This window comes from Oncorhynchus kisutch, linkage group LG12 (genome assembly GCF_002021735.2).
Source record: "Oncorhynchus kisutch isolate 150728-3 linkage group LG12, Okis_V2, whole genome shotgun sequence".
Classification (NCBI taxonomy): Eukaryota; Metazoa; Chordata; class Actinopteri; order Salmoniformes; family Salmonidae; genus Oncorhynchus; species Oncorhynchus kisutch.
Genome location: NC_034185.2, coordinates 33,546,765 through 33,573,147, shown reverse-complemented (window position 1 = coordinate 33,573,147; position 26,383 = coordinate 33,546,765). Strand labels below are relative to the sequence as shown.

General features: G+C 41.7%; 1 protein-coding gene across 1 annotated transcript; it reads right to left on the bottom strand.

Moving 5' to 3' along the window:
• On the bottom strand, positions 1-25,927 carry LOC109900295 (potassium channel subfamily K member 10). The gene is made up of 7 exons (XM_020495988.2): positions 25,156-25,927; positions 22,185-22,570; positions 7,833-7,950; positions 6,398-6,558; positions 4,937-5,129; positions 3,320-3,462; positions 1-2,334 (listed from the first exon to the last, which is right to left on the bottom strand). Exons 1-7 carry the CDS (start codon positions 25,208-25,210, stop codon positions 1,654-1,656), a joined length of 1,737 nt encoding a protein of 578 aa, XP_020351577.1. The 5' UTR covers positions 25,211-25,927; the 3' UTR covers positions 1-1,653.
• Positions 25,928-26,383: the final 456 nt, after the last annotated feature.

The window sequence follows — 26,383 nt, the reverse complement described above, 5'->3', positions numbered from 1 at the left end:
CAGTAGCAGTGATATTTATTTCCAAAAGGCACTCACTACATTTAATGTAATGGTGGCACAAGTGTAATACTGTGAACAACGTCCAAATACTGAGCAGGTGTTGCCCATTCTACCTCAACATGGGCAGTTACAAAACGCTATGCTAAGCATCGTCTTGTGAAGCATGTGGTGGTATACAACTAATACTAAATAGCATGATAATATATTTGGAAAAGACCATGCTTTTTAGTTCTATATCTTATTTAAGCTTTAAATGTTGCATTTCTTTGTAGCGTTTCTTTATAACAAACACAGATTGAAAGTTCATAGCTGCATTCACACTAGGCTAATGCTGCGCCCATATCAATGCAAACACAAATAATGGGAAGACTGTGTACATACATAACATTTTTGGTGTGTGTGTGTGTGTGTGTGTGTGTGTGTGTGTGTGTGTGTGTGTGTGTGTGTGTGTGTGTGTGTGTGTGTGTGTGTGTGAGAGAGAGAGTGTGTGAGAGAGATTGAGAGATGCGTAGAGGTATTGTTATTTAACCCATGCACCTTAAAGGGTTTGTAATGACATTATTGTAATACAATTAGTAGACCACAGTCAAGACGCAGAGTGCACGTTTGACTCATGCACGTTCTCAGTGTCATCACCTCTCCTCTGTAACATGAACATATAAATGTACTTCACAAACGTTACAGGGTACACTTAAATCAAGTATAACAAAGATGTCAGCCAACAGTAACACACTGTATTCAAGCAAATCATTGTATCGATGTATCATACAAGTTTGCGCCAAAAAAAACCTCCGTCTCCCAAATTTGACAGTATCCTGTCTAAGCCATTAGGGGCCATTTTCCTTCCTGCATTATGGCTTACCTTCCGTTCCATTGTCATAAGCTGTCATCTTCAGAAAAGCAATTCTAAGTGCAACCAAAGCGCCTCTAATGCTACAAAGTGTGAATGCAGTATACTTTAGAAACATTTCAACGACAACATTAGGACCACAAGCCCTGAGATTGTGTTAATGAAAGTTCAAGAACTTAATAGCGTAATCACACACCTTCTAGACAGTTTAGCTCAAGGACCATGCACAGACAACATTGTGGTTGTTTTTTATATTTTTTTTCATAAATTTTCAGAGTTTATGTGTCGTGACGGAATGAGAACAAAGTCATACATTTCACAATAACCAAATCCAGGTGAGTCTCCAGTTGTTGCTCTTATTCAATTGTTGCTCTATTCTCAGCAGCTCAGTTCTCTTGTCCTAAAATGACCTCGGATGTGTATTTAGGAGCAGCACCGTCTCGTCGAAGTCCACTACGTACATAAAAGTCAGACTCATCAAAGCATCTTACTCGCTTTATTATCGACTCTTCTGAATAGCAGCCATCTTGTCTTTCACTCCAAATAAACCATCTTTTTGGTTGTTCTGTACCACAAGAACCTCAAATCTAAAAAATATTTTACCAGGTGATTGTAGAAACGTATGAGGTTAATGTCTTTCCTTCAGATAATTAGGGCACAGTGAATATTGAATAACATTACATAGCACACAGGGACACAACAGTTCCCCCAATATCAAGCACACAAAGGCGTGACAGAAATGTAAGGCACATATGGTGGTGACATTTAAAACATCCTTTACCTCAGAGGAACAACCGACATTTTTAAGGATCCATCTGGATACGCAGCTCCTTTTCTTCAAGTTGAAGTGTTTCCCCCTCAGTCTTTTTTTCTTTGGTCTGTAGTGGTATGAATGGTACTGTGAAACCATTCTGGGGCTTGCACACTTCCACGAACAGTGGCAGATCGGACATGCTGGTGTTGAACTTTTTGTCTAACCCCTCATCTTCCTCCTCCTCCTCCTCCTCCTCTTCCTCCTTTCTCTTCCCCATCTCCATAGGCGGAGTACTAAAGGGCCTGCATTGTAGCTCATCTGGGATATTCTTCTTCAGCTCGCGGTTCTTGTTTCTCTTGGCCAGCTTGGTGACGGAACCCAGGCGATTAAAGATGTTGTCGTCTGAGGAGGCCACACTTTCGGACCGGCGCGGATCACACTCTGCCCCCCTTAGACGCAGGTTGTTGAGTTTCATGTCGATGCTCTCCTGAGATGAGGTCTTGTAGGGGTTGGTGTCCAGACTGTTGAAGGCGGCACGGCGTTCCGGGGAGAGCATGTCCGTGGAGACGGCCCACTGGTCCAGGCCCAGCTGGCGGCGCTCCATGCTGCGGATGGTGGCGGTCCGCTGGAGCTTGTCGCTGACCTCCACACTCAGGCGTCGCCGCGTCTCCCGGAACTCGGCGCGCACGTTGGCCTTCCACTCGGCCGCGTGGGCCTTGATCTCTCCAACCTAGAGCACAGGAAAATAAATCCAAGGTAATTCCACACCATAAAATACTATAACGCAATTGGATAGTTAATCCAAATTACAGAATTGGTGGCAGTAGCTAGGTAAACAAAACGAAAGCATAGATTGCAGTCTCTCCTTTCAAGGTAAGAAAGCAAACAACAACTATTTCCATGTTTTAACCATTTGAATGTCTATTTTAACCCTTTAAAACTCTTAAGGATTGGACCCTTTTTTTCTATTTTCGCCTAAAATGACATACCCAACTCTAATTGCCTGTAGCTCAGACCCTGAAGAAAGGATTTGCATTTTCTTGGTACCATTTGAAAGAAAACACTTTGAAGTTTGTGGAAATTTGAAAGAAATGTAGGAGACTATAACACATTAGATCTGGTAAAAGATAATATAAAGAAAAAAACAAATGTTTTTTTGTAATTTTTTTGAACAATCATCTTTGAAATGCAAGAGAAAGGCCATAATGTATTATTCCAGCCCACGTGCAATTTAGATTTTGGCCACTAGAGAGCATCAGTGTATATGCACAGTTTTAGACTCAGCCAATGAACCATTGTATTTCTGTTCAAAGTTTTGCGTCAAGACGGCACAAATGTGCCTAATTTGTTTATTAATAACTATTCATGTTCAAAACTGTGCACTCTTCTCAAACAATAGCATGGTATTATTTCACTGTAATAGCTACTGTATATTGGGCACTGCAGATAGATTAACAAAAATTTAAGCTTTCTGCCAATATCAGATATGTCTATGTTATGGGAAATGTTCTTGTTACTTACAACGTCCTGCTAATAGCATAAGCCTATGTTAGCTCAACCTTCCCGCAGGGGACCCACCAATCCTGAAGAATTAATGTTCTTCTAATGGGACATTTGACAAAATACTAAGCCCATGTAGTGTTCAACTATACCATTACAGCTCTATACCATAGTAGTATGGTCATATAATGTCACATACAAGTAAATTATCTTACCTCCTCTTTTGTCTTCTTGGACAGGACCCTCAGCCAGTCACCAATCATGCTCAGTACAGCAGCAAAATAGGCCAACCCCACCAGAATCCAGAACCACACCAGAGGCCTATACCAATTACGATACACGACCCTCCGGTCCCCTCCTATAGGATGTAAACAAACAATGAAACAGTCAGCATGATGAGAGACATTGGTCATGTTTAGAAGAGTTAACCATAGAAAAACATTTTTAAATGGTAAACAAAAATGTGGGTTTCTTATTGGATAAGTGCAGGTAATCCCTCCCTGGATCAGTCTATTTTCTTCATTTAGGTGACTATTAAACATGACCCTGATAAACACTGATTCTATTGGCCCATTTTCTACCTGAATATCTTAAGCTGATGGGCTAAAATCCAGAGAACAGAAACGAACAAAGCTAATTTTCTCTGGCAAGCGCTTGTATGTCAAATAGTGATTGGGAAATAAATCAACTGTGCGGTGTTGCAGCAGCTTGGTCAGTGAGCTCAAGCAATGAGAGCCTCCTGATACAACTACCTTTTTTAAACGTCGACGTCTATGACAAGAAACAACTGCATGTCTCAAATATCAGCACCCTCCATTAAGGAGGAATCTTGAGCCCTTGTAATAATGGCACAGCACAAGTTGCAAAGTTGTGTTAGGAAAATGTCTGAAAAGTAGGTCCTCCAACCAGAAATGTCATGCCCATAGGGGGCACAGGGGCAATTGCCCCCTCAGATTTGTCCCGTTTAAAAAATGTATATACACGTATATCTATTTAAATATTTTGCTGATTTCTCTCTGTAATACTGTTAGCCACCTAGCAATTTTATAAAGTTGGCTTTAGCTAGCCTAGATAGGTTTCCAGGCTACCAAGAAGCCATTTCAAGCTATCAATCAAGTTAACCAACTACTGTAGCTTAGCTGGCATGCCTGCTGGCAAGGTTGATAGACTTTAGAAAAGCAAGCAATTACTAAATGTACTGAATAAGACACATTCTTTTACACAGATTTTAGCAGAGATCCAGAGAAGCATATTTAGTTTATTTATCAAATGAACCACCAGGAGAATGCAGACAGTTCAAGAGGTATGCTTAGATATGCAGAAAATATGTATATATATTTTACGTAGAATTAAGAATAATTATTCACGTATGTTGTGCCCCCTCAGATTTTTGGGGTGCAGGACGTCATTTCCTCCAACCATAACCAAGTTTGAAGCAAAATTAATGGCCGCAACAGTTTTGGTAACTGTTTAATTAAAAGGATGTATTAAATCAAATTAAATTTGATTTGTCACAGCGACAAATACAAACCTTACAGTGAAATACTTACTTTCAAGCCCTTATCCAACAATGCAGTTAAGAAAAATAAGTGTTAGGTAAAAAATAGATGTGAAAATAAAATTAACAAATAAATGAACAGCAGCAGTAAAATAACAATAGCGAGTTGTTATTAGTTGTTATTAGCATGTACTGTATGAGCCTTTATGATGTCTTAGTGTAGAAAACTGACTCAAAATGGCTGTTATTCAAGTAAGAATCTCTTTCAGATAATCATCTCATTATAGCATTACTCACAACAGAAACATGAACTAATAATTCATCTAGCTCTCACCTGCCACATAGTCTCCTATTCCGATAGTTGTCAGAGTGATGACAACAAAGTAGATGGCCTCCAGTCCAGTCCAGCCTTCTATGTGTTTGAAGATGACCGCTGGAATGGTGACAAAGAGGATACAACCCGCCAGGATGAAGAGCAATGTGGAGGCCACTCGGATCTTGGTCTGGCTGATCTGGTTCTGTTTATGCTGGGAGAGGAGAAGAAGACACACATATGCACACACACAAACAAACACAGCGCACACACACACACACACACACACAGAAGAACAGGCACACACACAGGCCATAAGGCCAAGGCCATTCTACCAGAGTGCACCATGTGTTGTCGTTCTGTGGTGGAGTCACTACTGCGTTCGCATGATGAGATTCATGACTCTGACAAGGTGGCATCTACAGTATTTCCACACTCTGACACTGCCTGGTGATAAGCTAAAGATGCATAAGATGCATGATTAGCTCAAACGAGGCGTAATGGTGATTGTGACTGTGGGCTGTCACAGAGGCACAGCTCACTCAGTACAGCTCTCACACTAGGTGTTCCTGTTCTGAGAAATGTAAACACACTGTAGCACACCACAGGCCAGAACAGAGCGGAGGGTAACTGTTGGGCCAATCAGAATAAAGCACAATAGCCATCACCCCTTGCTCATTAACAACCCATAATGTAGAGCCCACACATCATTAGTAGATGATAACACCTCACTCAGTACTGAACACTTTCACTCTCAACCTGGGGGCATAGGCCCACCCACTCAGATTGAGAAAAAAAAAAGTTGTTATTATTATTTATATTTTATGCCATTTACATAGTGTCAGTGTTCCAAACGCGACATTATGTATTTTTACCTAAACATGCAAACACCATCAGATATAATTCATAGCAAGCAGTGCACTGGATTAGTCAGATTTGATTAAATATAACAGAACAGACGCATTGGAATGCCATTCACTCTCACAGGATGTGTTGCCAAGAAGAAAAAACTGAAAGCCACACCCCAAAAAGCCACGAATATGACTCCATTGAGGCATGTCACTGTGCTTCTATGGCTACACACACCATTCCACTGTCTACTTCATTTGTTCATTTAGCGCAACAAAACAGCTCATGATCAAGTGCCTTTATCACAGTCAACACATCTACATATTTTTTACTTTAATGAGCTGTGTTGAATAGCATAAGATCAGCTATAAAACTGCACATGTTTCTCTTTGCCCCATGGCAACATGTGTAAGGAAGTTAGCTGTTGCAGGCCCACCCACCAACTCATTTCTGGCTACACCACTGCTGTCAACTGGGTAAAAACCCAGGTCTCTCTACTCTCTAGCCTATCAATATCTCACATTTAAAGTCATTGTGATGATAGAAACAGTCCTCACAGTTTTCATAATACATTAAAACATTATTGTTTCTATTTGTCATGTTGTTGTGGATTACTGTATGCTGTGAACTTACCCTGAACATTTTCTCCACCTTGGCGATGCTTTTCACGAATATGGTCCCTAGCTGGTCCCCCACACCGGCTAGCAGGAACCCAAACAGAGGGATGCCAAATATTGCATATAGGATACAGAAAATCTTCCCGCCCTCAGTGCTGGGAGCAATGTTACCATATCCTGTGAAAGAAACCGAGAAAGAGAAGGTCATGTTTTCTGGATGTGATGAGACTTGAATCTCTTTCTTATCAATGGCAGACACAACCACAGTGGGTTTATGCAATAGCAATTCCATCTCCTTTCCACCATAGACGTATACACATGCTGCTATCTACAAAGAAGTAAAATGCCTCCTTGCACCATCCATCAAATTGAAGACATTCAGTAGTCAAGAGTGCTAATGGTTTAGAAGGTTCTGTTGAAGACAATGCTATGATTGATCATGTGATTTCAACACAGTTAACACAAACTATAAGCCCAGTTTCCCGGACACGGATTAATAAAACACATTTCTGGACTAAAAAGCACTTTTAATAGACATTGTCCATTTAGCATGCTTTTTAGTTTGGATCTGGGAAACTGGCTCCTAAAGTCTTGATTGTCTCTAGTCAATGTAAACAGCATTACCTCAGGTGAAATGGCAGAATGTTTCATCAGCCCTTGCACTTGGCTTGAACTACACCTACACTGCCTGGTACAATAACTACCATAGCTGTGGAAAGTAGGGGTGATGAGGTTGCTGCAGCACCCCCTGAAAAAAGTAGTGCACTGGGGCCTTTACTAGTCCTGTATTAGCGGACCGATATAGCCATCTGTAGAGCATCAACAAAACATTCTCAGCACCCCCTTATTCCTAGGAGTGGAGCAGCTCACTTCATTTCATCTGACAGATGACTCACACTCACATACCAATCCCATATCTATCTCATATAAGAAACCTTCAAATGCAGTTTGCAGGTATAGACCTGATTCATAGCTGAACATTCTACCAGCTAACGTGGGTAGCTAATAAACTGTCCCGTCTTTTCAAATCAGGGCAGATGACAATGACAATACTCTAGTAATGTTTTTCTGAGTATCCCAAATCAAATAATATTGTTTTACTGTGTGCAGTGGTTTTAGTCTACAGGTCACACTTAAGAAATTTTTCAATTGGTTTCAACGGAGCACTTCACTTTCTACCCTGCAAAAAACTTTGGTCAATGAACAATGGCCGAAGTGTAAATAAGGTGAATTGCCAGGACTATTATCACTGTTTCAGCGAGAACGATCTATTGCCTATTCCTGAAAGGACCATTGTAAATAAAGGGTTGAATGGATGGTCAAGAATAACAAGCAACAGTGAGAGTAACCACAGATGTGACAGATCACATAGGCCTCAATGAAGTTTCGATAATACTGACCAATACTGTAACAGGTGTGTGCAGTACTAATCCAACACTAAAACCCATTACCTATGGTTGTGATGACGGTTCCAGCGAAGAAAAAGGCACTGCCCAGGTCCCAGTGACTGGAGTTATAGGATGTGTCTCCTATCGGGCTGACCCCAGCATTCACTGCATCTACAGAGTGCTGGGAACACATACAAAGACATTCATCAGACCATAAAAAATAGACTACATCAAATGGGTAAAGATGATAGCATTACGTTCAGAATTGCAGCAATTTTTGGTGGTATAGAGTCTCTTGAGAGTCTGTCTATTAGTGATCCTATAGTTGCATTTTGAATAGATGAATTCTCAGGGGGGATTCCGCATAAGGATCCATCAAACCTTCCAATGTGATTTCCTAAAGCAGCCAGTTGCGTAACATATGACTGCTGTATAGCTTACTGCTGATGACGCTTCTGCATGGTGAATCATCATGACAGTGCCACAATGAGAGAGAGGTACCATGGGGGGGGGGGGGGGGGGGGGCGGGGGACATGATGCCCACCATGCCCTGAGCAGCCCTCACAATCTGCGCCAGTCGGCCAGTCTACCCGGCAGGAAGCCGGCACGCCAGATGGAGCTTCGGAGTGGCGAGCAACAGGATGTAGCTCAGGGTGTGAGAGATGGTGGGATAGGTGTGTGGATGCAGTTGAAGGACAAATTAACAAGGGCAGAGGAGGAGAGGCCATGACAGTCCAGTGGTAGAGTACAACAGAGGTGGTTTGGCAAACCATGCTTGAGTGTTAACTAACCTTGCCTGAGACCTGAAGACTTGCTCTAACTCTCAGAGCAAATTCCCCGGCTTTAGCTTTGCGGGGTAACACAGGATTGGGATTCACAGGAGACCCATGTATGAAATCTGGTTGGTTACACATGCAATCAACTCCACTTTCCAAACTGACAGTCTGATATCTGATAGCTAATATGAGCCGTTACTGCATTGATCTAGTTTCAGCATTGGGGAGTAACGTGTGACATGTAATCCGTTAAATGTAAGGGATTACAAAAAAAACTGTAACTGTAATCCGTTACCAGCTAAAATATTGTAATCAGATTACAGATACTTTTGAAAAAATAGATGAGTACTCGTCACATTCAAATCGGCATTGAAAAAAAGTTTTTTCCACCTGAGCGAGTCTGACCACAAGTCAGAGACCACTATGATGACACACCAAATGTGTTTGATCGATCCCAGGGAAAGCACAGGAATAGGCTTTTGTAGGCTACAGTCCAAGGTATGTCCTCCAATGATGGGACTGGTGTCGGCATCCAAAGATTATGCAACTTGAATAAACACTTGGAGGTAAGGAAGACAGCAGTGTTGTAGTCTACGGCTATACGGATATCACTTACTATTGATATCTACATAGTGTATTGATGTGAATCACACTGCTGCTCTCTCATTTAGCTATTTGCGCTTTACGGATTGTGATTGTTGTGGATGGCTGTCAGTCTGTCAAACTTGTCAATCTATTATTGTTCTGAGAAATGAAGGCTATTCCATGTGAGAAATTGCCAAGAAACTGAAGATCTCGACCAACACTGTGTACTACTCCCTTCACAGAACAGCGCAAACTGGCTCAAACCAGAATAGAAAGAGGAGTAGGAGGCCCCGGTGCACAACTGAGCAAGAGGACAAGTACATTAGAGTGTCTAGTTTGAGGAACAGATGCCTCACAAGTCCTCAACTGGGAGCTTAATTAAATAGTACCCGCAAAACACCAGTCTCAACGTCAACAGTGAAGAGCCGAGTCCGGGATGGCAGAGTTCCTCTGTCCAGTGTCTGTGTTCTTTTGTCCATCTTAATTGTTTATTTTTGATGGCCAGTCTGAGATATGGCTTTTTCATTGCAACTCTGCCTAGAAGGCCAGCATCCCAGAGTTGCCACTTCATTGTTGACGTTGAGACTGTTGTTTTGCGGGTCTGGTCACGCTGTCTGGTCTAATGTAAATTTCATTAGGAGTCCTTTTATAAACACTTGGGGAAAAAGGGCATTCCCTCCTCTTGTCATAATGTCTGTGCTCATGTGGGCATGGTTATTGACTCGGTAAAATTTTACATGAAAGACAATTCTTATTTAGAAAGCTAAAATCACATTTCATCTTCTCACAAATAGTTTGATATTTAATCATGTAAGTTCCACAACATCTAGATGTAAATTTGATAACTGGGATGCATTTGTATACATTTGGATACATTTGTAGAGTTACTGTTATTTGGTTGTACCGTCCTTAACCTCTCTAGGGTATGTGGGACGCTATCATCCCACCTGGCCAACATCCAGTGAGATTGCAGAGCGCCAAATTCAAATACAGAAATACTCATTATAAAAATTCAGAAAAGATACAACTATTTTACATAGGTTTAAAAATTAACTTCTTGTGAATCCAACCACGGTGTCAGATTTCAAAAATGCTTTACGGCAAAAGCATACCTTACAATTATTTGAGGACATAGCCCAGCAGACAAATCATTACAAACAGTAACCAGCCAAGTAGAAGAGTTACGCAAGTCAGAAATAGAGATACAATTATTCACTTACCTTTGATGATCTTCATATGGTTGCACTCAGAAGACAATAATTTATTCAATAAATGTTCCTTTTGTTCAATAAAGTATTTCTTTATATCCGAAAACCTCAGTTTTGTTCGCGCTTTTTCTTCAGTAATCCACATGCTCAAATGCAGTCACAACAGGCAGACAAAAAAAATCCAAATTGTATCTGTAAATTTCATAGAAACATGTCAAACGATGTTTATATTCACACCTCAGGTTGTTTTTAGCCTAAATAATCGATAATATTTCCACTGGACAATAACGTCGTCAATATAAAATGGTTGCGCGCATGAAAAAGCTCTGTGACACGGCAGGGTCCACTCATTCAGGCTGCTCTTACTCCCTCATTTTCAGAATACAAGCCTGAAACAATTTCTAAAGACTGTTGACATCTAGTGGAAGGCATAGGAACTGCAATTTGAGTCCTAAGTCAATGGATACTGTAATGGCTATGAATAGAAAACTAGAACAAAATCATCCTACTTCCTGAATGGATTTTTCTCAGGTTTTCGCCTGCAAATCAGTTTTGTTATACTCACAGACACTATTTTAACATTTTAGGAAACTTTAGAGTGTTTTCTATCCAAATCTACCAAATATATGCATATTCTATCTTCTGGGCCTGAGTAGAAGGCAGTTTAATGTGGGCACGCTTTTCATCCAAAATTCCAAATGCTGCCCCCACCCTAGAGAAGTTAATGATATCACAAAACAACAACTGATCTGAGATAATTGTTCTTTAAGTCCCTCCCGACCAATTCCCACATCTGTTTGTGTTGGGAATAATGTCTCAATGTCCAACCTTTTTATTTTGCAATACTGCAAAGTCTCTCTCTGTTGTAACAAAGGGATTTTTTACTTCAATTTCTGCAGAGTGGGAGAGAGAGTTCCTGCAAAGTATTTACAACTGTCATAAAACTGCCAAACTTCCCCCACCCTCCCACACCCCTTTTTCACTGGTGGGAGAGAGAGGGCTCTCTCTAATCCTCACCCAGGAGGGAAAGTCATGACAATGGTTAAAACAATAATTTTGATATCATGGATGGTCAGTCCTCGCATCCATTGCTCTGTCTATTAATCTGAGAGTAGTTACATATATCCAGGCCCATCTCTCAGCTTTTTACCAAAACAGAGGTGGGGTGCCTATTTTGTTTTTGTTTTATCAGTGTATTTCCACTTTAAACAGCTGCATATTATAAAGATATCAAAGTGTCACCAACAAAAAGGTAAACAATAGGCCCATAGCAAATGCAGCATATGGCATTCATTTTTCACATGTAAATAGACACTTGTCAGTGGCGCTCAAAGCACTCCATTCCATGAGCGCAATATTTATTTTTCAACTCGAATCAATGAGCCCAATAAGCCCTCCATGACAACAAAATCATAAACAACAGAGTAAGGCTGGCTAACAAGTCCTTAGTTCTGGGGGTTACGCTCAGGTAAAACAATTTGGCTAATCTATACTTCCATATTTCCAAGTCCTATTCCTGAAGATCAAGTGGTATAACATTTATTGGAATGACTGGGATTCTGATAGACTTTAGTTTTTAATGTGAAGATATAATTTAATCGTGTTATTATATGTTGTAGAAAGCGATGGGTTAAAAGTAACCTACATGACCAACCCATTAAGTAAAATTTAACATCTATATATGGCCAGCTATGTAAACTTTAACACTGATTTATCCTGCAACAGATGTCGTTCAATTGGTAACATACATTTTTGTCTTCTTCTAATGCCTTTTAAGGGGAAAGTAATCAAAAAGTAACAGAATGTAATCCGATTATATTACTGAGTTCGGGCAATCCAAAAGTTACTGATTAAAATTTTGGACAGGTAACTAGTAAATGTAATGGATTACATTTAGAAAGTAACCTACCCAACACTGTCTACTTTACATCTGTCCCACACTTTGTTTGAATGATCCTTATATAATGCAAGAACTCTGACTCAGATCTTTGGACACGCTAAACTTTGAAGTACAAAATAGCTTATTTTTTTCTATGATAAGACTTTACTATTCATTGTCTCTCTCCTATCCCCTACAATGGGTTGTTGCCGTAAATGAGAATGTGTTCTCAGTCAACTTATTTGGTAAAACGATGTTTAAAGCAAGAATCTTTAGTTGCCTCATCCATTTTTTGACTTAGAAATGAATGATATATACCCATTGACTCTTGAAGAATATAACGTATAAATTCCTAATGATCTCAGTTCATCTGTCATACCCCCATCAGAACCCAAATTAAAATGTTGTTTTACTCCAATGTTTGTAAATAATGTAAATGTAAACACACACTGTATAGCCTCCAAACATGTTAAAACTATAGTTTTGATATCATGGATGGTCAGTCCTTGCATTGTGACGACCCTCCCACTCTGTCTGCCGTATTCTCTCTTTGTTGTTTCCTTATTAGGATGCTGGTGGGCGGAGTTGGGAGGATCGTCAGCTACATTGGAAACACCTGGGCCCGGTGTCTCCCAGGATAAATACACCACTTCCCCATTCATGGGGAAGACTCTCTCCATGCAGACACCTTTATCGATTTTGTTGTGTGTCTTGGTGGTTTTTGGTTGTTTGCTTTAGCATCTTTCAACACCCTGCATTATCACATTCATGCATGCAAAACACTCACTTACACTAGTGATTACTGATTACACACATCATTGTATATTATACTTAGTTACTTATTTAATACATTTATATTTTGTTACTCCTTATCTCCACGTTGTCTCCCTTTTGTTACGGGCTTTGAGCCGGTTCGTGACAGCATCCATAGCTCTGTCTGTTAATCTGAGAGTGGTTACATTTCTCCCGGCCCATCCCTCAGCTTTTTACCAAAACAGAGGTAGGGTGTCGCTTTGTTATTTGTTTCTATTAAGGATTCTATCTTTAAATAAAATGTAAATAACAAATGTTGAGCCCCATCCTACATGAAGCTAAGAGGACATTCAGCAAATGGTGATCTCACCAGGCAGGCCAATACTCCATCCCACCAAAACAGGTTGAAATTTCAGGCGGTCTTTTCAAACAGCTCTTACACTTAAAGGGCATTATCATTATCACAATTTCACAGTATTATTCCAACCTCATATTGTGAAAAGATATATAGAACACAGAAAATTTAAATGTTTTACTTCACAGGGACTTTAACAACAAACAAGTATTTGATCAACTTCCACTGTCTTGCATCTTTGCTTCTCAATTCATGCACCTTGGTTGAAGAGCTCCATCCTATTCCCCAGCTCATTATTTACATTTACAGTGTATATGGAAAGTCTTCAGATCCCTTGACTTTTCCCACATTTTGTTACCTTATTCTAAAATTGATTAAATGTTTTTTTTTGCACATAAATCTACACACAATACCTCATATAACAAAGAAAATACAATCCCCCAATTGTTTCTAGGAAGAGTCTTGGTGGTTCCAAAATTCTTCCGTTTAAGAATGATGGAGGCCACTGTGTTCTGGGACCTTCAATGCTGCTGACATTTTTTGGTACCCTTCCCAAGATCTGTGCCTCGACACAATCATGTCTCGGAGCTCTATGGGCAATTCCTTTCTACCTCAAGGCTTGGTTTTTGCTCTGACATGCACTGTCAAATGTGGGACCTTATATAGACAGGTGTGTGCCTTTCCAAATAATGTCCAACCAATTGAATTTACCACAGGTGGACTCCAATTAAGTTGTAGAAACATCTCAAGGAACAGGATGCACCTGAGCTCAATTTCGAGTCTCATAGCAAAGGGTCTGAATAAGTATGTAAATAAGGTATTTCTGTTTTTTATTTTTAATAAATGTACAAAAATGTATAAAAACCTGTTTTCGCTTTGTCATTATGGGGTATTGTGCGTAGATTGAGGATGATATTTATTTAGTCCATTTTAGAATAGGCATCTGAATACTTTCCGAATGCACTGTATATTCCCAAATAGGTATGGTTTTAAACATGCTCACACCAATCTTTTTAAATGTATCAGATTACTCAAACTCCTGATGTTAAAGTTTAAACACTCTGAATACTTATGTAAATATGGTATTTATGTTTTTATTTGTAATACATTTGCAAAAATGTTAAAAAACCTGTTTTCACTCTTTTCACCCACGGTTGCCCATTTAGTTTTTTCCCTGGCACCACACAGCTAATTCAAATAATCAAAGCTTGATTATGAGCTGGTTATTTGAATCAGCTGTGGAGTGCTAGGCCAAAAAACAAAACGTGCACCCAGGGGTACCCAGGGGAGCCCCCAGGACCAAATTGGAGAATCCCTGGATCAGAGGACTGGTGAAGATTTGACATTGGGGCAGCGCAGCAGCATTCAAGACAAATAAAAGGTGTTTAGCATTTCTAGCTGAATGTGGTTTGCTTCAGGACACCCTGAACATGTCCCCCCCCCCCCCCATTTTTTAATTTATTTATTTTTTATAATAATATTAATGTAATCTCCTCAGATGCAGCCAACACCATATTTCCACTCTGAAATATTAATTTAAAAAGTAGCTTTTGTGGAAGGCTTTCTCAGTAACCAATACATGCTTACTGTCAGGACCTATTGACACCACATGCAGTAGCGTATGCAAGCCTGCCAAGCTAACTTGGCAAACAGTTATACTGTCACATTATGTTATTGACACTTGTGCAACGCAGCAAGAGACTAGACATGACTTGATTCTTTAGTGGATGGATACTCAAAGTCACTCCCCTAACCCCATAAACAGCTGGAGGAAAAACGATTCTAGAGGTTTCACAGGAGGAGGCTATCACTGTCGCCGGCACAGAACTGACAGAGAATGCTGAGGACATAGGTATACATCTCCGACCCAGTAGTCTGGATGAAGCCCTGCCCTGCCCTACCTGTCCAATAGGCTGTACCTCAGGGCTAAGACACTAAAGCAGCAGCCTGGCACATGTCCCAGAACTGCTTATCATCTGCCCTTTTCTCTGCTCTGCCGCAGAACAATCCCCTTTCACGTTAAATAGGAGGCCTCATAGTGCTTTGTTATTCTTAGATATATTGTATGATTAGAATATGTGCATACGGTATATGTTAGCTGACATTGGGCAGGATCTCTACACTTTCGCAGAGACTGCATTCACAGTAAACGCTGCATATGTTGGATCAATCGGAAATCACCTTCAATTTCAACCGTGCTACAATGCAGATCTTCCACAGATTTAATCGAGCCCTAATCCGAGGACATAGGAAAGTTGAGGTTTCATTATTAAGTATGTAAATGAATGCAGGTCCCAAAATAATATTTAAAGTGGTAATAGTCAAAAGGGAGTATGGACAAAACAGGTTGCAATTACATAATTATTACGTATTTTATGAAGTTATGCCATAACGGTTATGGTCAGGTTGTATATTGGTTAGATAAGGACATTTGTCAATATATTTTTAACAACCAGGGCGAAAAAACATCTTCATCTGGTTGTAATCTGATTATCTGTCTTTCCCATAAAGTATTGATCTTGTCATGAAAATAAATCTTTACCCCGTTTTAACAAAGAGCAGTTATAACTGGGTCACATCTTATCAGACAAGTAAAGGTCGTGGGACATATTTTGCCCGCTGGGTTTGCCCCCCCCCCCCCCAATGTTAAAGGCCTTTTGCAACTTTCATCACTGTGTCAGCAGAGGGAATGTGTCAGCAGTCGCATGAAAACCCAAGAATAAACATACCCTCAAGCGAGACATGCTGGAGAAGGAGAGGGGGTAGCGGGGGAAGAGGAAGTGAGTGGGTGAGTCAATGCACACTCGCACAGACACACTCCACACCTCTGAATCATGGCCCTGGTGTTGGGTAATTAGTAAAAGCACCATGGTAGGACCTCAGTGGGATGGAGTGACACACCATAACACACCAATCCCTCCCTCTGAGAGTCCCCCAGCCTGCTACAGTCTACACTACAGGCTGCAACCTACCTTATGTTTGACAATGCTGACTCAGTCCGCTGAGAACAATATCATCTGGAAATATCCAGTACCCAAACAATGAGTCAGAGAAAAAGACCACGTAACCCAATGGCTTCAGAAAATATTCCCAAAAAGTTATATTGATCCTCCAGAATCAGTGTGATGGAAAGACCTTGTCGCTAGATTGTTGTGGGTGCTGTAGTACATCAAGCTATGCTTATAACACGATGTGAAACATTACTGGACTTTGAAGGTCTGATGGACAAGGTACTGTAATGAGTGCTCGGTTTAATCCCAAGCAGCATTAATCACACCAGACTAGAGACCCGGAAGAGCAGTCGACATTCCCCAAGCCACACCTCCATCCATCGTGGGTCCTTCAGAACTATAGTCCCTTAATGAATAATTGACTCCCCAGCAGATGCTTTTAAGACTTACGGCTAAATTTAGCCTTCCTGTGCATATATCAGAAGGGATACTGTTGCTTTAACCAACGACAAACACGCCTGGAGATCCTTATCAAACGTAAAGCACTCAGAAGATGATGGTTCAATGAGAAATCCCATGTTAACTGTCAGATTACAAAATAACTTGCATGCTGCAGTATACAAGTCACAAAGATCCACTCATGAAACAAAGTACATCTATGTCTGACACTCCTATTTCAGCTAATGTCAGTGTAGTATATTTTGGTGGAAATGCATTTGGGATTGCAGATGCTCTGAATGCAGATGCTCCCTATGCACTAAAGCATTAAATCTTGGCCAGGTCGCAGTTGCAAATGAGAACTGGTTCTCAACTAGCTTACCTGGTTAAATAAAGGTGAAATTAAAATTTTAAAAATTACATTCGGACCCCTTCACTTTTTCCACATTGTGTTACGTTACAGCCATATTCTAAAATGGATTAAATAAAAACATGTCCTCATCAGTCTATACACAATACCTCATCATGATTATCATCTGCCCTTTTCTCTGCTCTGCCACAGAATATTCACCTTTCACGTTAAATACGAGGCCTCATGGTGCTTTGTTATTCTTAGATAATATTCGGAAGGTATTCAGACCACTTCACTTTTTCCACATTTTGTTACGTTACAGCCTTATTCTAAAATTGATTAAATAAAAACATGTCCTCACCAATCTACACACAATAACTCATAATGACAAAGCAAAAACAGGTTTTTAGAAATGTTTGTAAAAAATGAAATAAAAAACAGAAATACATTATTTACATAAGAATTCAGACCTTTTGCTATGAGACTCGAAATTGAGCTCAGGTGCATCCTGTTACCATTTATCATCCTTGAGATGTTTCTACAACTTGTTTGGAGTCCACCTGTGGTAAATGCAATTGATTGGACATGATTTGGAAAGGCACACACCTGTCTATATAAGGTCCCACAGTTGACAGTGCATGCCAGAGCAAAAACCAAGCCATGAGGTTGGAAGAAATTGTCCGTAAAGCTCCGAGACAGGATTGTGTCGAGGCACAGATCTGGGGAAGGGTAGCAAAAAATGTCTGCAGCATTGAACATCCCCAAGAACACAGTGGCCTCCATCATTCTTAAATGGAAGAAGTTTGGAACCCCATAGTTTCTTCCTAGAGCTGGCCGCCGCGTCCAAACTGAGAAATCGGGGTAGAAGAGCCTTGGTCAGGGAGATGACCAAGAACCCAATGGTCACTCTGACAGAGCTCTAGAGTTTCTCTGTGGAGATGGAAGAATCTTCCTGAAGGACAACCATCTCTGCAGCACTCCAACAATCAGGCCATTATGGTAGATTATCCAGATTATCCAGATAATTATCCAGAAGCCATTCCTCAGTAAAAGGCACATGACAACCCGCTTGGAGTTTGCCAAGAGGCATCTAAAGGACTCTCAGACCATGAGAAACAAGATTCTCTGGTCTGATGATACCAAGATTGAACTCTTTGGCCTGAATGCCCAGCATCACATCTGGACAAAACCTGGCACCATCCCTACGATGAAGCATGGTGGTGGCAGCATCATGCTGTGGGGATTTTGGAGACTTGTCTAGATCGAGGGAAAGATGATCGGAGCAAAGTACAGAGAGATCCATTAGGAAAACCTGCTCCAGAGCGCTCAGGTCCTCAGACTGGGGCGAAGTTTCACCTTCCAACAGGACAACGGCCCTAAGCACATCGCCAAGAGAATGCAGAAGTGGCTTTGGGACAAGTCTCTGAATGATCTTGAGCCTGTACTTGAACCCAATCGAACATCTCTGGAGAGACCTGAAAAAAGCTATGCAGTGACGTTCCCTATCCAACCTGACAGAGCTTGAGAGGATCTGCAGAGACAGGGCACTAACTCCTCTAGCTCCACAATGAAATAGGGTGCAGGCCAGGCAGCAGGCTGTTAGCCAGCCTGCCAGCATAGTGGAGTCTGCCACTAGCACAGTCAGTGTAGTCAGCTCAGCTATCCCCATTGAGACCGTGTCTGTGCCTCGACCTAGGTTGGGCAAAACTAAACATGGCGGTGTTCGCCATAGCAATCTCACTAGGATAAAGACATCGTCCTTTCCTGTCTTTATTGAAAGAGATCATGATACCTCACCTCTCAAAATAGGGCTAAAATTGTCAGAACTAGAAGCACAAGCATTTCGCTACACTCGCACTAACATCTGCTAACCATGTGTATGTGACAAATCAATTTTTATTTTATTTTATTTGAAATAGGGCTATCATAGCACTGAGACTGCACTTGTGAAGGTGGTAAATTACCTTTTAATGGCATCAAACCGAGGCTCTGCATCTGTCCTCGTGCTCCTAGACCTTAGTGCTGCTTTTGATATCATTGATCACCACATTCTTTTGGAGAGATTGGAAACCCAAATTGGTCTAAACGGACAAGTTCTGGCCTGGTTTAGATCTTATCTGTTGGAAAGATATCAGTTTGTCTCTGTGAATGGTTTGTACTCTGACAAATCAACTGTAAATTTCGGTGTTACTCAAGGTTCCGTTTTAGCACCACTATTGTTTTCAATATATATTTTCCCTCTTGGGGATGTCATTCGGAAACATAATGTTAACTTTCACTGCTATGCGGATGACACACAGCTTTACATTCCAATGAAACATGGTGAAGCCCCAAAATTGCATTTCAAGGTTTTACTGCTAACCTACAAAGCATTACATGGGCTTGCTCCTACCTATCTCTCTGATTTGGTCCTGCCGTACATACCTACACGTACGCTACGGTCACAAGACGCAGGCCTCCTAATTGTCCCTAGAATTTCTAAGCAAACAGCTTGAGGCAGGGCTTTCTCCTATAGAGCTCCAATTTTATGGAATGGTCTGCCTACCCATGTGAGAGACGCAAACTCAGTCTCAACCTTTAAGTCTTTACTGAAGACTCATCTCTTCAGTGGGTTATATGATTGAGTGTAGTCTGGCCCAGGAGTGTGAAGGTGAACGGAAAGGCTCTGGAGCAACGAACCGCCCTTGCTGTCTCTGCCTTGCCGGTTCCCCTCTTTCCACTGGGATTCTCTGCCTCTAACCATATTACAGGGCTGAGTCACTGGCTTACTAGGGCTCTTTCATACCGTCCCTAGGAGGGGTGCGTCACTTGAGTGGGTTGAGTCACTGATGTGATATTCCTGTTTGGGTTGGCGCCCCCCCTTGGGTTGTGCCGTGGCGGAGATCTTTGTGGGCTATACTCGGCTAGGGTCAGTTTGTTATATCTGGAGTACTTCTCCTGTCCTATCCGGTGTCCTGTGTGAATTTAAGTATGCTCTCTCTAATTCTCTCTTTCTCTCTTTCTTTCTCTCTCTCTGAGGACCTGAGCCCTAGGACCATGCCTCAGGACTACCTGACATGATGACTCCTTGCTGTCCCCAGTCCACCTGGCTGTGCTGCTGCTCCAGTTTCAACTGTTCTGCCTGTGATTATTATTATTTGACCATGCTGGTCATTTATGAACATTTCTACATCTTGGCCATGTTCTGTTATAATCTCCACCCGGCACAGCCAGAAGAGGACTGGCCACCCCACATAGCCTGGTTCCTCTCTAGGTTTCTTCCTAGGTTTTGGCCTTTCTAGGGAGTTTTTCCTAGCCACCCTGCTTCTACACCTGCATTGCTTGCTGTTTGGGGTTTTAGGGTGGGTTTCTGTACAGCACTTTGAGACATCAGCTGATGTACGAAGGGCCATATAAATAAATTTGATTTGATTTTTGGTTTGATGCAGAGAAGAATTGAAGAAACTCCCCAAATACCAAGCTTGTGCCAAGCTTGTTTTGTCAATCCAAGAAGACTCGAGGCTGTAGATGCTGTAAAAGTTTTTTCAACAAAGTATTGAGTAAAGGGTTTGACCTCTTGATTGCCCCCTTGGTTGCCCCCATTTCCCTACTACTTCAGAGTTCTACCGTAACTAAGATGAATTACCACCTCTTGTTTCGCAGTTAAAACAGTTCAAAAACAATTACAAACCTTCTCACATCCAATCATTGCCCAAGCCCAAGATCCTTGAGTTATTGTAAACAAAGTGTTTCCAATTCACTCATGATTAAAATTCACACTGGCACCTGTGTGTTTCAATGTGTATTGTTGTTGAGCCGGCCAGGAGAAACTTGGCCTGGTGCCATCCATTATCATCCAGGGTTTTCATGGATGAGGCGTCAATATCTGGCTCATCCAAACACTTGAGTGTCACTCTGGTTGTTTTATGAGGAGCTGGAAGCATTCGGCCCTGAGAACCCTGTCGGCCCTTGCAGAAGTGAGAGTGCTACAGTACAAGTCAAATGCTCAGTTTATGATGTTCCTCCTATCCAGATTAACCTATTTCCATTGTTTCTTTTTCAGGAGGTGAAACCTTAGATTGTAGCAACTGTTGTTTTCTGGAAGCTGTCTTGAGCTCAGTCCAAGTTTGTCTCAATATAGACTAAAAGGGAGCAGGACTTGAAGAAATGGCAGGCATACCCTTGCAAGTCAAATTGATCAAGGTGACTCTAAATAAGGAAATCTACAGAATGACTTCCTGTAAAAGGCATACAATTACAGTGACAGGGTTCCCTGCCAACTTTCCTATAAGCTATCGGCCTGATGAAAGAAAAACAAATGTATATTGGTGCTGACAGTTACATAATGTATTCTTCATTGTATGGGCATTTATCATAGCTATCCCATGGTACAGATGAAGTATTGCCATGCATATGTGACAGACATGTTTGAAACTAAGTCTGTGTTCGCCTCCTGAGCTAAAGCCTAGGCATTCGCTTGGGGAGATAACACAAATCTTCCAGATCAATCAAGCATGGTTCCATGAACCACCTCTGTTACACATCCACCTAGATATAGGAATTGGCATTTGGCCATTCTGATATCTATTCTCCACTTCTCCTCAGTCGTGTCTCTGAGCCATTGTTATGCCAACCATATTCCCTGTGAGGCGCTAGCAATAACGAGTGTCTTTAGGCATCACAGTTAGGAGCATTTGGTAGTGGCAGCCAAGGCCTGAACGACGTCACATGCTGGCACTCAGACTGCTGGGCATACTGGTCAAAATAACACACTCGTACCCTGTTTATCAATCACAGTGCTGTACACAGTCACCCACAACGTGGTGGTCAGTGGTAACTTTCAATTCAGTCTGACACACAGCTAGACTCTATAGTTATGTTGATACACAAGCCTGTTTATTGTGGTTTGTATCCAATTTCAGGATGGCTGGCAGTGTTTACTGTATAGTGTATGTGTCTGTGTGTGGGGGAGGGGGGGGAGGGGCTTAAATAACATTGGATCGATACAGAGTTCGATACAGAGTTCAAGTTTCAGTTGACCTGAGTCCCCACTAGGGACCTCAGACAGAGCTGAAAGAGACAGGAGAGCTCCAGTATTGACTTCAGACTGACCTAGTGGATGCTGTTGTCTTTCCTTACCTTGATAAGCACCTCCAGCTCCGCCGGTGAGACACAGGGGTGCTTCTGCAGGAACGCCGCCTTCTCTGCGGTGATGGTCACCTTCTGGTTGCTCTCGAAAGGCTGCTCCAGGGCCCGGAACATCAGGCCTCCCCCCACCAGATAGGCAACCACCACCACAAACACCGCCACCACGGTCTTCCACTTCATGACCGTGAAAAGGGGCGAGCCATCCTCGCCCACTGCCTCCATGCTGGCCACCATGCTGGCAGGTCGCGATGGAGAGAGCCGGGGCACGGTGCAGCCCATGGGGTTCTGCATGGTGGCCACACTGGCCTGGACCAGGCTGGCACTCATCATGCCTGGCTGGACCTTCTTGGGGGGGAACAGGTTGGTCTGGACCGCCACTGCAGAGAAAAACATGTCATGTTATTGTTAGGTGCTGCAATATAGGAAAAGTGAATATGTAGTCATATACTGCACAATCCAGATGTAAGCAAATGGGTGGAATTAAAAGAACCCTACAACCCTACAGTATGTAAATAAGTTTACTATATTGTCTGGGTACGACTTCTACATGGAGCTGGGCTTGATTTTTCTGGGCAGTTTGGGCTTAAGAATTTATTTCCATCTATCAGCCACAGGAGTATGACAGTGAAATATAAATGGAGTTTGTCTTGATGCTTGAGGTTTTGAGCAGCACGGGGTGGCAGAGAGAGAGAGAGAGAGGGTGAATCCCTAATGTGTTCTGTGGGCTTTCTGAAAACCCATTATTGTTAAAGGGATACTTCACAATTTTGTCAATGTGGCCCTTTATCTGCTTCCCCGGAGTCAGATGACATCGTGGATTCCATTTTTATGTCTCTGCGCGCAGTTTGAAGGAAGTTGCTAACTATCGTTAGCACAATTGCTAACTAGCATTAGCACAATGACTGGAAGTCCATGGGTATCTGCTAGTGTGCTAGAAGAATGCCAAAATCCCAAAGTATCCCTTTAAGAGCAGGCATCTCAGAGCAGTGGCATGGAGTGTTCCATCAGCACACTCCATCAGCCAGTGGATTCACATACTCCGGCCATATATGGCTGGCAGCCCCAAGCACAGGCTGAGAATGTTTTTTTTTTTATGGATTACAAGCTGAGCCTTTAATTTGATTTTTTATTTTTACCTTAATTTTACTAGGCAAGGCGGCAGGGTAGCCTAGTGGTTAGAGCGTTGTACTAGTAACCGGAAGGTTGCAAGTTCAAACCCCTGAGCTGACAAGGTACAAATCTGTTGTTCTGCCCCTGAACAGGCAGTTAACCCACTGTTCCTAGGCCGTCATTGAAAATAAGAATTTGTTCATAACTGACTTGCCTAGTTAAATAAAGGTAAAAAAAAAAATCTGAGTTCAGGGGCAGAACAACAGATTTGTACCTTGTCAGCTCGGGGATTTGAACTTGCAACCTTTCAGTTACTACTCTAACCACTAGGCTACCCTGCTGAACGATTTCCTAATGATGTACTGTCTGAATGATATTTGAAGAAAATCCAGGAGTTTTCTGTTTGTCCCCTTGTGATGCCTTTGTAGTTATGAACATCCACAATTTACAGCCAAAGTATTCAAACATTTTTTCCAGCCGTGTTGCTTCAATTTCATGCTTACACCTTCAAGATGCTTACTTTCAACATTACATGATGTACTGTTAAGAGTCCTCAAAGTTCTGCCACATCTCATGTGCCTACCCACTGTATACTAGGTTTTGATTATGAAAACAATTATAATTAATTAGTGGTGGTGATTCATGTAACCATTCAACCACACTGTGAGGAAAAACATTCACGACACTGGTCCGGCAGGCGAAAATCATTTTTGATGAGCAACGCTCAACACATTGCTGGCTGCATGTAGACCATAAAACACGGCTGACATTTCTCCCAAAAGGTCATACCGATGAAAACAGATAGGCACCTGCTGCACTGGTGGCTGGAGATGCGGCTGGGTAAACATTTGATCGTGAGCGAGAATAGGACAGCCGCATTGACGTGCCATACGTGCAGGATTGGCGGGAACTACCCATGCAGAGCTCCAGCTCTACCTAAATCCGATGAGGTAATGTGTTTTTACCCCATCTCTCAATGCATCACAATACTGCACCAGCTGTAACACACCAAGTGCTCCTTTATGACATTATATTACCGACTGACAGTTCACATTAGCCATTTCGCCTTCACCTCAACCGATGTGTTTTAGACTAGAGTCCGGCAATGGTAAATTCCCCTCAAAAACAACATAAACTAGGAATCAGACCTTGATTGGTGGCTAAATTATGTTAACATACATTTATACATAAAATGGCAATAGGAAACGTGCTACCAGCATGAGGTAGACTAGCTATAAGGAGTCGTGCCTATCCCTGGACCTAATCTGATGGGAATGTCAATCACCAAAACAAAACACCAAATCAAATTGAATAGATTAAGCTCATTAATGGCAGGTAGCGTTATCCCTCGCCATGTCTCCTACTTTATCTATCTGGACAATGTGTGCTGCTTTGGCGCGTTGCAGGCAGACAGTTTCCCCTAGGCACATAAGTGCCCACCAAATGTAGTATCTACATCAACAATAAATGTATTATAATCTTTAGGGGTGGGATCAGAGCCATAGCCAACATGTGGCTCTAGGTGTTATTAAAGGTAGGCTTTATTCACAATAAGGAAAACAGCTGTGGTATGCGCCATTCCTCGTTGGACATTGGTCATGCAATGCATGATCATGTTTGTGGTGCACTCAATCACTGCAGTTATAAATTGACTTAGTCTATGTCAATAACACCAATGTATGTGTATCAATACATTTCCAACTTCACCTATAATCTAATGATACAAATGTTACTTTAAGTGTGTACAATTAAACGAAATAACCTATATGGACACAATATTGGAAGCATTTAACTCAATCAATCTGCTTTCATTGATTACCGACAAAACGTTCCAAAACGTTGAAATACAAACCTGGCGTAGGGTTGGGATTCCCTGGTTTTCTTGGGTTCTCCGTGGGAAATTTCATCTTGATTTTCGGTTTGCCACAATGGACCAAACCCTTGCCGAAAACAACTGACTGGAAAGAAAAAAGCCTTGTCTTTATGTAAAATCTTTCAACGCTCTTTCTATTGAATCCTTTGTTTTTAACCGAGAGAGAATGGAGAACGGTAGGGAGTAAAAACACATCATCCGTGTCTTCTTTTGCTCTTGTCAGTGAGAGCGAGGTGCACACACGGGTAAAAAGGTCATTATGAGCTCCTCTCTCCCCGCAACAGACTCTAGTAGGAACAAGAGCAAAGCGCACACCCACTATTGCTCGTTGCACCACAGTCCACGCCTGTCCTTTTTTTAAATTGTAACCAACGACAAAACGCAGGAGGAGTCGGAGCTCCAACAGCGTTGACGAACTTGACGATTACATGTTCAATAATTGCTCTCTTGACCGCTGCAGCAAAGACTTCAGCAGGGCTGTGCAAGCCTATTGTATCCAACGGTCGCGCTGCGCGTGCGTCTCTAACGCTCTTTTTCATGGTAGTGCGAGCTGGCGTATTCTTATGACAACACTCCAAATCGATGAGGCATATGCCAGCCAAAGTTCATCATGAAGAAGTCGGGATTACTAGCATTTTTGACGGGCAAGGCATTGTCTAATACACCTTGTCATGTGTGCCGTCCTACAAAAAAACCTGACACTTGGATGAGGCTCACGGAATAAAGCTTCTTTATAAGGGAGGCTGAATGCGGGAGCCCCCATGTAACTGGCAGATAGTGGTCCCTGCGGCAAAGCTTTATCATAATAACCTGTGCTTCGGGACACGTCATTACATCGTCCAAGCATGCAGAAGAAATCAATCACATATGGATATCCTTGTCCACCTCTTCCACTTCTCATTGTTTAAGTTGTACTGTTACGTTAACATTGTGGGCGTAAAACGTATGTTTTGGTGCGTCAGACAATGCATTGCCATGAGGATTCATATTACCGTGTTGCAAATAATTAGAAGTCAATTGAAAAGCATGATGTTGTGATCCGAAAATACTGGATTGATTTTCCATGTGCCTAAAACCACGTTTTGTCTTGTTGATGTGTAGTGGAGTCACAAGCATAACAAATGTTAGAGCCTTTTGTTGAATTATTGGCCTATTGCATATATTATATTTGTCATTGATTATACCCACAATGTTAATAAATTCATGA

Excerpts from the sequence above, each read along its gene's own strand:
- LOC109900295 (XM_020495988.2), bottom strand. The coding sequence starts at position 25,210 with ATGAAATTTCCCACGGAGAACCCAAGAAAACCAGGGAATCCCAACCCT. Across the intron at positions 3,463-4,936 it reads AATAGGAGACTATGTGGCAG|GAGGGGACCGGAGGGTCGTG; the intron begins GTGAGAGCTAGA and ends TACATCCTATAG. Across the intron at positions 2,335-3,319 it reads CCAAGAAGACAAAAGAGGAG|GTTGGAGAGATCAAGGCCCA; the intron begins GTAAGATAATTT and ends CCTGTGCTCTAG.